The sequence below is a fragment of the Oenanthe melanoleuca genome, chromosome 2 (assembly GCF_029582105.1).
Source record: "Oenanthe melanoleuca isolate GR-GAL-2019-014 chromosome 2, OMel1.0, whole genome shotgun sequence".
In the NCBI taxonomy this organism is placed as follows: Eukaryota; Metazoa; Chordata; class Aves; order Passeriformes; family Muscicapidae; genus Oenanthe; species Oenanthe melanoleuca.
Genome location: NC_079335.1, coordinates 68,894,552 through 68,912,024, shown reverse-complemented (window position 1 = coordinate 68,912,024; position 17,473 = coordinate 68,894,552). Strand labels below are relative to the sequence as shown.

General features: G+C 35.9%; 1 protein-coding gene across 1 annotated transcript in view; it reads left to right on the top strand.

Annotated features, from left to right (window-relative positions):
- The window catches only part of ABCA13 (ATP binding cassette subfamily A member 13), a 164,766-nt gene that overhangs the window by 11,407 nt on the left and 135,886 nt on the right, over positions 1 to 17,473 (top strand). Inside the window, 10 exon segments of the mRNA XM_056484532.1 lie at positions 37 to 185; positions 1,034 to 1,062; positions 2,203 to 2,366; positions 4,386 to 4,501; positions 5,499 to 5,632; positions 7,360 to 7,524; positions 8,788 to 8,990; positions 10,654 to 14,523; positions 14,525 to 15,376; positions 16,582 to 16,688. Of these exon segments, the coding sequence (XP_056340507.1) occupies positions 37 to 185; positions 1,034 to 1,062; positions 2,203 to 2,366; positions 4,386 to 4,501; positions 5,499 to 5,632; positions 7,360 to 7,524; positions 8,788 to 8,990; positions 10,654 to 14,523; positions 14,525 to 15,376; positions 16,582 to 16,688 (5,789 nt within the window).

Here is a 17,473-nt window from a genome sequence, read left to right as displayed (position 1 = left end):
CCTCACCTGTCCCTTGTTTTTTCTACCAAAATATAGTGCAAGCCCCCAAAGTGGTCCAGAGAGAGCCACTGGTCCTGATCTAGACTTCATGGAAGAGATAGAAGAACTTGCAAAGGAATTTATTGATACTACAGAGAAAGCCATGGTCTTAGAGAAGCTATGGGAAGAAAACTCAAGGCTCTCAGGTAAGCTGTGATTTTTTTTCTAAAAATCAATTTCTTTGCCTACTGGTTAGTGATAGCCATCAAATGAAAGAATAGTTTGAACTTAAAAATAAAATTAGGCAATTAAAATTTTAACTGATCTAAAAAAACCTCACTGTTATGATTATTAACACTGGCCATCAAAATTATAAAAAAAAAAAATTAGCTTTCTAAACCTGTGCCCTTGTATACTTGAGAGTTACAAAAACACAGAGATGAAAGCTTAAAAGATAATAATCAGAGTACAAGGTTACTTGGTCTATTGTGCATTCTAAAGTTGTTTATGAGGATTTAGCCCTCCCTCCCCTTATTTTTCTGTTGAACTAAAGAGTGCAGGAATGGAAAACAACAGTAGCTCACACCTGGTGACCTTGGGTGACCTTCAGTCGTGCACAGAGAGAGTGAGACTGGAAATAGCAGGATGTGAGTCTCCTGTTCCATTCACAGCCTTGTTGCTGTAGTGGGGCATTAAGAGCTCCCACTACCTCTGTCTCTGGCTGAGCTTTCAAGCAGAAAGATTTAGGTGAAATTGTAGTTTTCATGCCTGGCTGTCTGGTAGCTGGGACATTCATCTAGTGTTGATATCATGATTTTCCCTCACTAAGAAATTGGACAGTAAACAATGTCTTTTAAATTGTTTTTGTAATTATAATAAAAGTATTGGGAAGCACAGAAAATCAAATGGACCACTGTCTTTGGGATATTAGTTGCTTTGTATGCCTTTACTTTTCTAGAAACATCCTTTGTGCATTGCCTGCTCTTGCTTATAATACTGATTCTTCTGAAGTTAATAATGCTTCTCTTTAAAGAAAAAATATTTAATTTTACAGGGCTCCATAACATCACCACTTTTCTTACCGTGAGTATTTTTTACTGTCTACTTCTAGATTACAGTTCTGGGATTTGAGGCATCTTTATAATAATGGTTAGAAATTGGTATCCTGTTAAGTTTAAGTAAATTATCTTAAAAAAAAAATTGAAGGAAAAAATGATAGCTTGTAAATTTGATAATGTTTGATTTCTAGATTACTTATTTAAACCAGTCTAGGTTGTTAGTAGCTAAAATCCACAACTATTTGAAGGGTATTTGTTTATTAGGAGCAATTTAGAAGTGCATCTGTCAAATGTATTTTTTTTCCACATCTGATTGATTGCTACTTTGTGAAATCTAGATTTCCAGTTTATAACTTGAAATTAGGTGGCGTTTTTATAATAACATTTTAAAATTACTCATAAGATAATTGATTGAAAGGAGCCATACCAATTTGAAATTCCATTTCTGGAATGGAATATAGAATAGAAAGAATGTATTTGTCAACATTAAGAAAATATTAAGTTGGCAGTAGATTATCATTATTAGAAGCAGAGCTTGTATACACAAGCTTCTTTTTGCAAGAGCCATTCTCTTGTCACCATTGTGCAAAAAAGCCCAAGTGGGACATTAATTTAGAGTGGCAAAGACTGCATGATAAGAAGGTATGATAAATCCTGTTTTGCATAGGCATCACATTGTGTAGTCCTGTGAAAGAAGGTGGTTTATCCCAGGCAGTTCATCTTTAAAGAGCCATTATTATAAGTTATTTGGGACCCCCACAAGCCCTGTAAAGAGCTGTGAGGCAAGGATGGCAAGGTCTGGGTAGTCCCCTGATCTTTATACCCTAGACTTAGAAATTCATTGCAGGGCTGAGGAGTTTCTTGTGCTTGAGAGCTCAAAGATAACCCTTCCCTTGGTTGCACTTCTGAGCAGAAAGAGATGCCTCAGCTTTACTTCCAGCTCCATTTTTCCATTGGAACAGAGAGACATATCAGAAACAAAGCTTCCATGAGTTCAAAATACCACCAAAATCATGTGGTAGATATGTTTCCACTTCAGAAAAATCTTTTGAATGGTTTAAAATTCAAAAGGGTCAGGGAAATAATAGCACCTACTTTTTTTTTTTTTTTTTTTTTTTTTTTAATTGGAAGTGTTGCATGTAATTTTTATTTTTTTCACCTAAAGATGGATTTGAATGAAGCAGAGAAAATTATTTCTAGAGCAGAAAATCTGTACAAGCAACCATATATCTGGAACCTTCTGCATTCACTCCCTCACCTTGAACTGAACAGCTTTTATACAGAAGATGAGTTAGCTACCATAACACAGTTTCTAAAAGTTATTCAAAAGTAAGTACTTTCATGTTCTTGAAAGTGCTCTGTTTTAAAATTTTGTCTGCAATTATTGTTCTTCTCACTGTCTACTTAATAAAATAAGCGTCCTTAACAGTGTAAAGAGGCTAAATTTTTTTTCTCTTTGCCAGATTTTGCTTTTTAAAAACTGTGTTAGGAATTTTCACCCACATTGATTCCTTTATAACTCTGTTTTGCATCTCTGCCAAACTCAACAGAGGTGCTCTAGGAGTCTTTAATATGCAGCTTCCTGACAGCTATGCCTGAAATTAGCCCATCAAATTATTTGGCTTTGAACCTTGTAATGTTCTTTGGGGTTCTTTGGAAGATGGAACATATACATATGAATATAAGAAAATAATCATTTTGATCCTAATCAGATCTGAATGTATGTAGCACTTAGCATCAGGAAAAGTATGCATTTTTGTTTCTTAAGCCTCTTGCTGTCAAAACAGCTTTAGGTAGCTGTTTTTTCTTCTTGCAAGAAATGAAGCAGTGAAGAAAAAACCCCAGAGACTGTACTCTGAACCAGGCAAAGGACAGTTGGATTTGGAGGAAGGCATAGAATTAAAGCATAGACCAATACATACAGGAATTTTCAGTAAAAGAAGGTAATTGTTAGGGGAAAGTCAGGTGTGTGTTTGCCAGGGTAGGCAGTTTGTTGTACCAGGTTGATAGGCAATTGTCATTGTAGTCAAATAACAGAGTCAGAAGGCAAGAGAAGCCCTCTGAACCTGGGTGCCTGTGCAAGACTGGCCACGTGCCTCACCAGCCTTAGGCCATGGGGGAGCAGGGCCCAAAGATCATGAATGAGAAATTACTGTCTTGTTCTGCCATCCTTTATCACCCCACTGTCTTTTTTTTTATTTTTTTTTTTAATTTTTTTTTAATTAAAAAAAAAAAAAACAAACCCAAACAAAAAACAGCTCCCCATCCAAATAAGAAGGATATGATGACATAACTTCTTTTCAAACTGGAAAACAAGTCTCTTACAATACACAGATTGCACCTGTATTGGTGCTTGATTGCAAAAAATTATTTATTTTCCCTTATGCCTGAGTAATTTGTAGCTTTATTCCAGCTTGTTCTCTGAGCTATTAACATGCAAAACTACATGGGAGACTCAGATATTTACATATGGTTTTGGTGTTTTCATTTGCTTGGGTTTTTTAATGTTTCTGTGCCCTTCAGTAACCAAATTTACCCTCATTAATGCAATTTGGAAAGCAAACCACAAAACCTAATGCTTGTTTCTTGACTAGTTTCATATTACTATACCACATTCTAGAGGACCTATCTAAGGCAGAATTTAGCCAGTAGAAAGGTTCTGAATTTCTATTTCCCACTTTCTTGTCTGTTTGCTGTGTCTCTGAGGCACTTAACAGAGACTTTTCACATCTATGTGACCAGCTTTGGGTTTACTGGATTCTTATTTGCATAATAAGAAAGGATTGCTTTGCAGGAAATTTACATAAATTTTAAGTAGTGAGTTACAGTTATATAAACAGAGAAATTTTTTGTTTTATTTCACAGCTAAGTTGATGGTGACTTGTAATAAATTCAATAATTATATTTTTATCAATGCGTTCTGTAATGCACTTTGTTTAACTTTGTGAGATTAAGTATTATGTTGCTTTAAAAATATTCTTTTTTTCCTGCAGATTGATGGGAAGTAAAATATAAGTATTCTGTGTTGATCCTGCCTTCTTGTGAGGATGAGAATATTTGTGATAATCTTGCTCTTATTTTTCTTCACCCTTTTTTTCTCCCTTTTTTTTAAGACCACATTGGTCCTCTCAGGACACATTTCTTTAATGGAAATTGGCTGATACTCTAACTGTACTATCTCAATTTGTGTTGTGTTCATTTAAACCCAAATTTCATAAAACATTGGTTTTTCAACAGTAATAAAAGTGTTCTATTATTCAGTTGCTTGAAGCTTGTCTCTTTCCAGCAAGTCCTTTCAGGTTTTTGGGTGTATAGAGAGCTTGATTTTTGTTTTATTTTTCATTTCAGTACCTTGGCATCACTGAAGGATTTACCTGTGATGCCACTGGGCCAAAGTCTCTATGAAGTGGTGAAAATGGCACTGAATTTGACTGCTGCATCAATACAGGATAGGAGCTTAGAAGGTAAGAAGTTTCCTTCAGATTTTCTTTGAACTACCTCATATCCATGCTGGAAATATATGATATTAACTGTTGGATGTTCTGCTAAGTTCCTGATGTGCAGAGACTAAACTGTATTGCTGTAGTGCTAACCCAGTTCTTTACTGATCTGCTTTTTAAAGACCAATACTAATTAAATTTTATCAGACTCTGGCAACTAGCAGATAAGCAAAGCATCAGATAAACTGGTGTAATACATAGTGTTTCATCAATGAATTTTGGAAAGAGACTAAATCAATACAAGGGAGAGTTTATTCTGTTTGATAGAAGAGAGCATTTTGTTTTGGACATGCATATTAAACATTATGACTAGTTTACCTTAAGCTTCATTCTTGTGTTCTCATGAATTCTGCTGTCAGCTGAAGGGTTACATTTCTCTATCTGCTGCTTCTCTGTGGAAGATGAGTTTAATTGGAGAAGGAAAACAAGAGAAGGTCAGGAGCAAGTTTCATGGGCACTATGTATAGGTGCAGCTGTCTGCTTGGCATGGAAGGTCAGGCTAAGAGTAATGTGCAGTCTAAATCCCACTTCACCTGCAAAAATTAGGCTGATGTGGGACAAGGGTGGTGGAGCCCTTGCACAGAGGATGAACTTGATTTCTGTGGAACTTCTGTTATTCTCCTGTTGCTCTCATTCCCAGTAGTGATTCCCATGCAGTGCATGCACACACCTCTGCATGGCTGTACAGCTCGGACTGGCATCCTACAGAGTTTGCTGGCAGTCACTGTGCAGGGGCATCCCACCATCGTCCTATCAACTGCTGAAATGCCATCACATTGACTGACTTTCCCACTAAAATCATGGATTTTATCCTAGGTGAATTGGTGTCCAGGTGCACACATCCTGCTGTCCCCAAAAAAGCTGGGAACGAGGTACTTGGATCTCAACAAGCGTGAACCACCGAGAAACAACGCGAATAAAAGGAATGAATTACATAAATAAAATATTTCCTTTCTTTCAGGTTTTCAATACAATCTTTCTTTCGGGGATGTTTTGTGGAATCCACTTGCTGTGAAAGCAGAACTTGAATCCAGGTTTGGTTTTGATGGCTCTCATGTTGAGAAGCTCCTAAGTTACACAGCACAATTATCAGAGGTAAATCTGTTGAGCATTTTGGTGTCTTTCTCTAATATTTTTTTTTCATTTGTACCATGAATGTATTTTCCTGCATTACAGAAGACTAGTGTTGTGAAGCAGCTACAAGGTTGTTAAATACCCTTGCTTCATTTCCATCAAATAAACGTATTTAGCTCTAGCTGACATCTCTGCACATGAAGATACTGATAGGTCTAGTTGTGTACACTACTGAATTTGTGCTTCTCTGAAGTCACAACTGTGTATGGCAGAGTCCTGAGTTTATTATCCAATCCTGTAGAGAATTCTGAATATTGCTCAGCTAAGCTTTTAAACCAAATCCTTGATTTGAGTCTGACAGGATTACCTTTTCTGGTTTGCTGGACAAAGAATGCCTGTCTCTTCTGTGTGTAAACTGAGAGAGACCAAGAGTCCTTTCTTCTCAGTTGTGCAGTCTTGATATGAGTATGCTAGACTGAGTTGTCTCAGTGGTGCTTAATCAATATCCTGGTGATGCATCACATTTAGAAAAAAAATCTTTCTTCAGATAGGGCATTCTAACCTATCCTCTAGACCAAAATGGTCTGTTGTGGTCATCGGGTTTGAACTCCAGAAAACTAGAAACATCTTTTGAATTTGTACTTAAGTCCACAGTTTCTTTAATAGAATATGTTGGTATTTATGTGAAATCTGTTTGCAAAGCACTACAGTTTAGAGTTATATTCCAGAGGAGCTCATTGTAAAAATAGCTGATTTAAACAAATAGATAAATTATTAAAAAAAATCCCTTAACTTTTGAATGGCATTTTAATGAAATATCAGTGATAACCTGTTAGATAACATGAACTGAATTAAATTGCATCTTGGTAGGTGTGGCTGACTGTGAAATCTCAGGCTACTCACTTGCTAACTATTTAAACTAGAATTTCGAAATTTGTCGTTGTGTTAGAATATTGAAGGCTATCAAGAACTAAGAAATCAAATATGGAATTCTGGATAATGTTTGTTTCAAGCACTTCAGTTCTGTATCTAATGCCCCATTTTGTTTAGTGTCAAAACACCTGCAAAACTTTTTATGAATTCTCTGGTCAAAGTTGAAAGGAGCAAGGATGTAAAGTATCTCAGACAATAACATAATTAAAATGTGTAGCATTATTTTTGTATTCTTTAACAAGATTTACAGGCTTGTGAATATTTAATCTTTCATCACAGAATTTAAAAATGAATCTATGAGGAAATAATTCTGTTCTCTTGGCCACTCTCTTCAAACCCACCAACCTCAATTTAAAACTACTCTGCTGCGTGTAATCATTGGTTGAAATGTATCATTGTACTAAGTGCTTTTTATATCAGCAATTTTTATAATTTTGAAGTTGTTTCAATACATTTCTCCTACTGTAGGGTACTGTATCATAGTCAAGCTAATTCAGCACCAGCCTGCAAATTACTGTAGAAGTAGCAACACTAGTGTAGCTACAAGGTGAAAATTCCTTGCATATACAAACAATCTCATCATTCTGCCTGCTGTATGAGCACTTTTAATGGAGCCACTGGTATTTTATACAGCAACCTGCACGTGGAGTACTTTGAAGTATGTGCCCAGGAATATGGGGCTAAGTTAAATGGGCTTTGTTCTTGCTGAAGAGGCTATGTGTTACTCTTATTTTCTCTAGATTAGTAAGTTGATAGGAGAGATAACACTCAGCAATGCTCTTGAAATGCTCATCAATTCCTTGTGTCCTTGCCAGATTCCCACAGGAGAGACACTGGAGCAGTTTGTGTGCTCTGCTCTGGCTGTTGTCCCAGAAGATGAAGTAAACAAAGAGAATAATGGAGAGGGCTGTAATTCTGCACAGCATGAAGCCAAACTGTATCTTGTTCATGCTGTCAGCAAGTTTAAACTCTATGCACAGGTAACTTAAAGTTAATAGATTGAATTCCTAGTTTTTCCATGTAGGTTGTCAGCAGTAACTTGGTTAAAAGGTCTAAGTTATCTATAAAATTTTGTTTTCATGAAATTTCTTGCTAATAAAGTGAAATAATCCTTATAAAGGATCATTACAGTGCAAGTATGATCTATCATCATGTGGCCACTTAATCAGATTTTCTCATCAACAGAGATTCATATTTGAAATCTAATAGGGAATGTACTGAAATATACAATGCAATGTGGAGACCTGTCACAGAAAACTGTTTACACTTCCAGTAAACTTTTACAGTTTCACCTGAGACTGAATGTTGAACAAAACTGGCTAGACACCTCCACTGATATATAATTAATTTATTTATTATTCCCTTTCACTGTCTCTGGCAATAGTGGCTGAAGCAGATAAAAGTAAATTTCCAGTGGAGCATCTTAAAATTCTGATGTAGAGCTTCCTATGTATCTACTCAAAAATGTAATATTTGAGAAGGTTTCCCTGCTGTATGATGTAGGAGGTAATAATTCAATGTGATTGCCAAAACTGATGCACTAATTTCTATGGAGGAAAATCCAGTAGTAATTTCAGCCATGATTGTAAAACTCTTAGCAAGGGTTGACATTCTTGTTATGGGAACTGGAAGTACTGTAAGCTGCTGGACACTGTGAATTATCTTGGTGAACAGAATATCTCTTAGAGTAAATCTGTTATATTCAGCTGGCATCAAAAAGAAAGGTAATGGTGGAGGAAAGGAAAGCAGTCAGTAGTTTTGGCCAGGCCTTGTTGTGCTTATTTCTGGACAACACAATGGGAGCATCCAGGCTCCTTCACCACCTCTGTCTTATGGGACTCCAAAAAGTTCAGGCTGCTATCTTCCATCATATTGGCAGTGTAGGCAGGAGTCTGGTAAAGGAAGCCTGAGTAATTGGCTGTGGTGGTCAGCTTGTGGTTGATTTCAGCCTCAGCCCATCTTTTCTCCATTCCTGGGTCTTTAGGCAAGGTCAGCACAGTGTGGGATGTCAGCTGTCTGTGTGCTGTAGCCTGTTACATTGCCAACTTACATGACAGTAAAACCCTACTGAAAATCTACCTTCAGCATGTTAGTCATTTCAGAGTCTAGAGAGGTTGTTAGGGAGAAATTTTGGTACCATTGTTGATTGTGTGAATTTTATTAAAGACATGCAAATTCTGTGTACTGCCTGAGTAAGACAGCCTTGATTAATGAGATGTTCTGTTTTGCATTCAACCCACTAGATACTTGAGCAATGGCTTGGCAGCAGCAGTCTCTCTCAGAATCTCCTTTTGGAACTTAGAAGAATCATGGCTGATTTAACATCTCAATTTCTAGATGACAGGGAAGCCCGGAAACTTTTTTCAGAGATAAATACCCTGATCCAGCAATGGAATAAGAAATCAGATGCCTATTTTTCAGAAAGATATGTTTCATCTCATGATTGGTAAGTTATACTTATCTTTCTGCAGCTTGTCATATAAAATTAGATCAACCTGAATATTTGTTTTCACTTTCATTTAATTGATTTCTGTTTGTTGTCTGCTTTGTGCTTTTGCTTTTTATTTTGTAGTTAGAAACCTTGTATACAGTCAAATAACTGTGCTGATGCTTACATATTCTGAAAAATAAGTTAAGTTTGTGCTTCACAGTATAGCTTCCTACAGGTTCAACAGAGGACCTGACTACTACACAGTCAGGACTCACAGGAATCAGCAGCTGTGGATAATTGGCATTTTGAACTAGGACCTGAATTCCCTATCTTGTTCTGCAAAGCTTAATTCTCACAAGTAGTTGGTGTGACTCAGTAATACTTCTTGTTTATTCCAAGTCCAATGCATCTGAAATATTCAGAATTTTTATTGTGGAAGTCAAACTCAGTTGTGCAGGAGATCTTGTAACAGAAGCCCACAGCAACAGCCTGTGGAAAACAGTATTTTAAACACATAGAATTAGTTGTACATATGTAGTTTGCAGTCTCATCTAGGGAGCTCTGATACTTCCCTGTTTCTAATGGCACACTGGATGACCTGCATTGCTTCTGGGAGTTTTAATATTGGCCTCAGTTTCTCATTGCCTGTAATTTCTTGTTCATATCAAACACTGGAGCTGGAGGAGGTAGGATTCATGTTGTACAAATCAACATCTCAGGATAAATCTGAAAGAAACAACCCATTAGCAACTAGTAAGAGAGAGATTGCAGCCAAATTGTTCAAAAATTTAGTAGGGTATTTTGAAATTTGGTTCTAATTTTTAAAAGAAAACTGCTGTGCTGCTGCAGTTGTAAACAACAGCAAAGCATTTTTTTTAGCAGTTTTACCCTTTTGTTTGCAGTACAAAATGTTTTTGTGCTCTACCTCTGATTGCTGAGTCTGGAAAGAAAATATATTTAAGGAGAAGATACTTTGAATTTGAGGCTTTTACATTCCAAAGGTCTTTTTTTCCATGCACCTCCTCTTGAGCAATCTTACAGAGCTAGTGATTGTTTTTTCTTCTGATAAATAATACTGACACATAGAAACATTGATTGGTGTATTCCAATTTTCACTGTGACTTTGTGTTTTTGTAGATACTAAAATAGCAGTGCAGCTATCAGGCAGTCAATTTGAATGTTTTATCTTTCAATAATTATGAGAAAACAAAACAAAAAATCTTTATAATTCACTGAAAATCAGAGATTTTGATCAATTTTATTGATACATTCCTGTCTGTAAAATAATTATTCTGTGGAACATAAAAGGTTTGTTCTTTTCAGCGGCTGAAAATGTGAGCAACTCAAAGATGTTGGACTCTTTGGGGCTTTCAATCTTGATTATAAGTACTGAGAAATGCACTATTCTTTAACTGCTGTCTACATTCAGGTTTTGATTTGAATGAGGTTGTGACTTTCCAGTAGGGTTTTTTCATATTTTTTGAAAACCAAAGCAATTGTCAAGTTTTGCTAATTCAAGATTTTGTGGTAATTAATTTGAGACTGCTATTTAAATTATATTTGGATTTCCTTGAATTAAATAAATAGACCCACATTCTAAAATTAAATAATATATAGTTTAAAATTCTTGTCTGTCTGCTAGTTAACTAACAAAAAACAATTACAATTAATTTTTCAGGATTTTGACATCTTTAAAAGAGTTTTTGAAGACAGAAGAAAACGTAAGGATTTCTGGTGAAAAGAAAATGGATCATCTTTTTCATCTTGTAGAAGTCATAGAAAAAATTATAATGTTTGATTTCTCAGTTTCTTCAAACAAGTCTCTAATTGAAAATAATGCCTTGTATAATGCAATTATATGGATAAAAAATTTTGCTGAGGGGGAGGAATCTGCCACCAATTTCTCACTTGCAATTTCTGAACTCCATAATGAGCTACAAAAAAATTTCCAACCTCTTCAGAGCTTCTGGATGAAAGAAAAGACAGAATTTTTCTGGCATATAGTGGAAATTGTATTCCATGAACTTGATTCTAGGCTTTCTCTCTTGAGTCTAGTAGAAGAGGAAGAGGTAATTGAGACCTTATCTAGAATTTTATCTTCTATTACGGAAAATAAAATCTATAATGGAAGCATGGCATTGCTCAAAATTATCCTGACTGATTGGCCAGAGTTAAATATTACTGCTTTGGACCGTTTAAAACATTTAAGTAGACACTTCCAAAGAAATCTTTATAAAGTTGGATCATTGTCTGGTGATCATGTCAATGTGTCATTTAGCACAATTCCTGGAGTGAGTAATACCTCCTCTTTATTTCTCCCAAATGCAACTTTTTTGTATAAGGTACAAGAATTAGGAGAAATTGTGCATGATTTCCTCAGAAAGATCCAAAAATTAAATAGTACTAGTGTGGCCTCCCTTGTTCCAAAAATTTTCTCTCTGTACCAGAATGATGATCTGGTTTTAAATATTAAGAACAATAACACTCTGTTAAATCTTCTTTATGAGACTTCAAAAAGCATGTCATCTTCTGAAGTATGGCATGATTTGCAAAATAAGGAACTAGTTTTTGATTTTCTGTTTGAAACTTTTGATCTTCTCTGGAACCTCACCAGTAAATCTCTCTGTGAAAAGTTACTTTTAATTTACAACTACACAGAGTTTCAGGCACAGTTCCTTGCACAGAATGGAAAAAAAGATATACAAGTTGTTTATGACACTCTGAGCAGCCTTAAAACTTTATTTATAGATGAAGAGCTCCAAACAGATGTCTTATGTTTTTTGGAAGAGTTTCTTGATCTGCCTCCAGAATGTTTGGTAAATAATGGGTGTGCTGATTTTTATCTAGCAAACATGAGTTCTGTAGAACATTCAGCAGAGTTTTATGACTTACTTCTGCTTCCACTGGACAGTGTCCTGTCTAATGTAATGAACTGGGGAGATAAGGTAAGTGTGCCTTCTGCTTTGCACTGCACTTTTACATGGCTTCAGGCATGGACAGAGATTTTTGAAGAAGCATCAGAAATCTTACATTTGAATTCAACCTATTTTGTTTGCCTAAGAGATGATTTGGCATATCTCTCTGCAAATCTTCTAAATGTGACTCAAGATGAACTGTGCAATAATACAGCTATGGCTGTTGTTGAAGCTACAGGAACAGCAATGAAGCTATTAAAAGCTCTATTTCAGGAACAGGGCCATTTAAATGACATGAAAGATTTTGAGGCTTTCCTTGTTAATCTTCAAATTGCAATTAACAATGCATTTGATGTCACAAACTTGCTTAAAGATAGCAGTTTTGAAAGTGTTTTAGAGACAATGGGAGTCATGATAACTAAAATGCAGAAATCTCTACTAACGATTGTAAATGAAGAGTTTTTGAATTCCTGGCTTGATGCTTTCATCTCAGGAGGATCTGAGGGAGAAGATAAGGGTGCTGGTGCATTTTCCATTGGAAATTCCCTTTCTACTCTTCTTAAGCTCTCTCAAAAGGAACTTGAAATTATTCTCACTGAGATAAATGATACATCTGCTCTTTTAAAAACTGTACCTCAAGACAAATATATGGTTTGTATCAGCATTTTCCAGAATATTACCAAACTAATTTTGGATAATACTCTGAAAGATATACACTACTTGCAAACAAATTTTTCATCTCTTCTTACCTCCTTTCTAAACTTTCATAGTATAATGGATGAAGCAGAGGATTGTAATGCATGGATATATGGATTAAGTAATCTCACTGAAAAATACAAGCCACCTTCCCACCTTGAAAGTACAAAACATATTTTATTTCTTCTGCAATCTCTGGGAAATGCTGAGACAGATGCTAAGCTAATGAATGTGATGGACTTTGTTAATTTGGTTTTTAATTTGACACTCCCTGAATGTTCCCTGGGTGGTACTGATGTGATTTGTGCAAGTGTTTATTTCAATATAATAGCAAAAACTTTGAAATTTATTCTCCCTGAATTTTATGCAAAAGATAACATTAATGTGCTTGAATTTATTTTTAAACGTTTAAATCACTCTGGAGAGCAAATAAAAACTGCTATCAGTGATTTAGTTGGGAGCTCATTGTATATGTCAAATAAGACCCATTTTAGTCAATCTACCCATGGTTTTAACAGGACTTCAAGAATGCCCCTTAATCCTTTTCACCACATTCATCTTTTATCAGCAGAACTTTTGTCAGAAATTCAAAGTCTTCTGAAAAACAAAACTTTTGAAAACAGCTCCTCTCATTTGGACAATGAGATTGAACCTTTCTTGCATGGGAAAAATATCAGTTTGCTGATGGAGTTCTTTCAACATATGATTAGAAAACTTGACTCAAACTTGCAGAATGAGCACAAAACATTTCCTCAGAAACTGGTGGAAACAGCAGGTCTGAGTATTGAACTGGTAAGGAAGGCACTTGAAATTTTCAAGTCTCCTACTTTTACTGTCTTTCCATCAAGAGATGAAAAGGAATTTCTAAAGTTTGTGGTTGCCTTGGTGCAAAACATGAGAAACATGGATGTTGAGTTTTTGATAAGTAGATTCAAACAGGTCCAGGAGAACCTAGAAAATTTCTTTAAAAATATCAAACCTTTTTCTCTTGAGAACTCTGAGTTAGGTACTTTAACAGACTGGTGGGATGCATTTGAGAACATATCATGTTACTGGAACCTGACTGGTGTATGGCAAATAACACAGCTTTTTGTACAAGATGAGCCCTACAATATAGAAGATGTGTTCAGTCTCCTCTTCGATGTCATCAGCCTTACAGAAAGATTGGCTCATGGGAACATTACAGAAGCATTTACTGAAATATATGCTTTCATACTGACTCAGGAAGAAAAAATGCAAATGTTTACTGATGAGGAGTTCTCTGACCAAGTAGAAGAACTTCTAACATTGCTGGAGATATTGGCAGACATCTCTGATGAACCTGGAGAGGCTTCTCTTTGTTTATCTGTGACATTCTGCTGGACTCTCACAACAGCAACACCTCTCACAACAGCGACACCTCAGAGTGATCCCACCGTTCAACTTTGTGACTTTGTGCATACCAATTCTACTCTTCATTACAATGCAATCATTGAAGTCATCAAGGATCTTAAACTCATCACTCTGGATGACAGTTTGTCTTGCTCTGTGGAGGACATTCAGATGGATATCACTCGCAACCTGACTTGCTTCTTTCATCAGATCAAAGAATGGAACTCTATAATTTTGAAGTTTTCTGAGCTCCACCATATAAATAGCTCAGTTCTCAAAGAGCTGCTAGAGTTTTGGAATGAGCTATCCCTTTATGCTGTGCCACTCCAGGTGAATAATACAGATCCAATCAATTGCTCCTCCACACCAAAGAGCCAAATGGCTTTACAAATTTTAGAAACTCTGGGCAGCATTTCAGTGTCAGAAATGGAGATGGCCAAAAGTCTTCTTGAACAGCTTGATAATCTTTATGGTGGCCTAAGCTGGAACAGAGAGTCAAGAATGTCACTTAAGAGTGCTCTTACTAATGTTAAGAATATGACCAGTGAAGTTTCTAGGCTCCTGAACTGAACCTGTTCTTTCTTTTCTTTCTGTAATTCAGCCTTTAATGACACTGTCATCTGTTGGAAACCAGACACATGAAATTCTTTTGGCAATATCAGCTTTAAGTGGGAACATCAATATACCTGACAACTTAGAGAACTTCTGGTTTCCTGTAGTTACAAGCATAGAAAATTTATTGGTGAATTTTAGTTTTAGACCCTTACTTGTGATGATAAATCAAGAGCTTCAATTACTAAAGTTTGCCACTGGACAATCCTCTTCCATGGCTCCTGATGTTTTACTAGAGCAGTTTAACACATCATCTGTAGATGCTATATCAAGAAATTTTGAAGATATACATGACATTGTGAAGAGCATTCTATGTGAGTGTAACAATAAAAATTATTCAAAAATAATGCATGCTCTAATTCTCCTTATGACCAATGAAAGTTCATCGAATGACCTACTGCTGGCTGTCAAAGATATTTTTGCTTTTCTGGAGCTATTCCAAGATAAGACTAAGAAGGACTATGCTAGTATGTTGTTTGCTGACAGTCATTTTAGCAGAGAGAAATTGAATAATACTCATGCTGCTTTTTCAGTTTTGCTAAACAGCCTCCTTCATGCAATTGCCGAGCTTGATGTTGTAGAAGAAACTTTGCATGCAAACAATACTGAGCTTCATAAAGTTGACTTCATTGATTCATTTTTTAATAATGCACCATATAGAGACACTTCTACTCAGTCCCAAAGCAGAACTCTGGAGATAATGCAAGAGATTTTGCAAATAACATTTCAGTCTACTGCAGAACCTGACAAAAATAAAATAAAACTCTTACTAATGAATTTGTATGAGGATGTTATGACAGAACTGAGGTGAGTGTTTTCCCTGTACTCATTTTGGGAAGTGTGCTAACATTGACAGAAGGGTTCTCTGTTTATGAACAGCTCAATCAAAACTTTTATTAAGGTAATTAGTGTTTAATTTCAGATTTATTCCAACTTGTATTGTTCATAAATTCAGCTGTATTTGGTATCAGAACACATTGTGTGGATGAGATTATTGTGTTTAGTTTATGTTTACCTTAGGTGTTTAGTCATAGGTATTGATACTTGATTTGGTTTTTTGGAATTATTATAGAAACAATTATTTGAAGGAACTGGTTTTTTAAAATCCTTCAGGCCTGAATACTGAACTCCTGTTAACTGGCAGGCAACAGACTTTTTTCCTATGGAGCTAAGTGTTAAGGAATGCTTGATTTGGCATAATTTTTTGTGGTGTGTGGAGGTTTTTTTCTATATCCAAATATAGCTACACCAAGTTTATTTAACTTAAATTTATTGATGTCTTATGGCTATTGCTTTAAGTTGTTCAATTTAACAAATGCAGTGTCTGAAGGAATCTTGAGCCCACAATCATTTTTGCCTGGTTACTTAGATCAGATGTAATGCAGAAGCAGAGGAAACTGCTTCAGGTTTACTGATGGTTTACTTAAAAAAAAGGCTGTTAGACTAGAGATGCTGTATTTAAACAATACTGAATGAGCCCACAAACTGGTTGCTCCAGAGGGATCTAGGGTGTCTTGCTGGTGGAACTACTGGTCCTACTGATGTAAACCAGCTGAGAAATGGCATTGTAAAGTTGATGCTCTGATGTGGTATTTTGACCTTTTTGATTAATTTATGCAAATACATGAAACCATTCTCCATCAGGGTCAAACATTAAACTAATCTGCTTAAAAGTATCAAAAGCAAGTACTAGAAAAGTGGTTTATTGTCCCTACATGCTGATTATCTGGTCTTTGCCATCAACTCAGCATATTAGTGGGCTCTCAGTATTTCTGAGGCTATTACAATTTTGCTTATTTTGTGAAGGTATTTTCCAGCCCTCCTAGGGGATAATTTTTTGTAACGTGGAAATATTCTGATTTTTTGAAATAGTTCAAACAAATGTAATAACTGTTAATACTGAAATCCTTGTGTGGTTCATTGAAGACTGCATTTGTACTTTGTCACTTCTTTAAATTTTTCTGTGGTACCCTTGGAATGAAAATAACATTTTCTTATTGATGTTTCTACAGAGCATCTAAAATCTGCAGCATTCTTCAGGCACGTTTACACCCTGATAGTGTCGTACTGTTGCAGAAATTGCAATTTACCATTTTGAGTATCCTCAAAATCTTTTCAGGTTGGTTACCACAGCAATGGCTCTGAGTCCCCATGTGTTAGTGCTGTTAAGTTAAGGGTTTACTCTAAGCAAACTTTTGTACAAATAAGGTAATTTGGATGATGTCACGCAAGGCAAGCATTCTGATGCCTGGAAGGTACACCAACAGAGGCACAGGAAAAAACCGGATTCAGATTTCTGCAGTGTTAATGCAGATTTAAAATACCAATGAAAGCAAGAGATCTTGCTGCTGCTCCTCAGCTAGTGAGCTGAGTCAAGTCACAGGGTTTTTTTTTTAATGAGCCAGGCTTGCCATAGGGCAGTATGTAGTTGACAGTAAGGAAAAACGGGGGAAGTATTTAAAGCAAGCAGCATCTCTTGCTTCAGGCTGTGTCATGCTAGTGAATTGGCTACCTGTAGCTGAAAAACTTCAACAATTTGTTCAAATTTTGCTGTTACCTTGTTTAATTCGTTATGTATATGCTCCCAAGTTGTGCACTTTCAGAAAGACTCTATAATGACCTCAGTGTAATTTCGCATTATGTTTTCTTTGGAAAACAAAAGCCAGCACATTTCAAAGCTCATATTTAGCCAACTTGCCCAGAATTACATAAAGCAATTAGGAGGCATTAACTTGCCTGCCTAAGACAAGGGATAAGATCTATAATGTCTTATGCCAAATTAATTTCCAAAAGAGTGTAAGATTATAATTCAGTTTTTGGCTGTCTTCTCTACTCTCCTGTGATGGATGTAGCTGCAAAGAGTAAAACTGTAGTGATGTTGAGCTAGGCTAAGTGATACCAAAA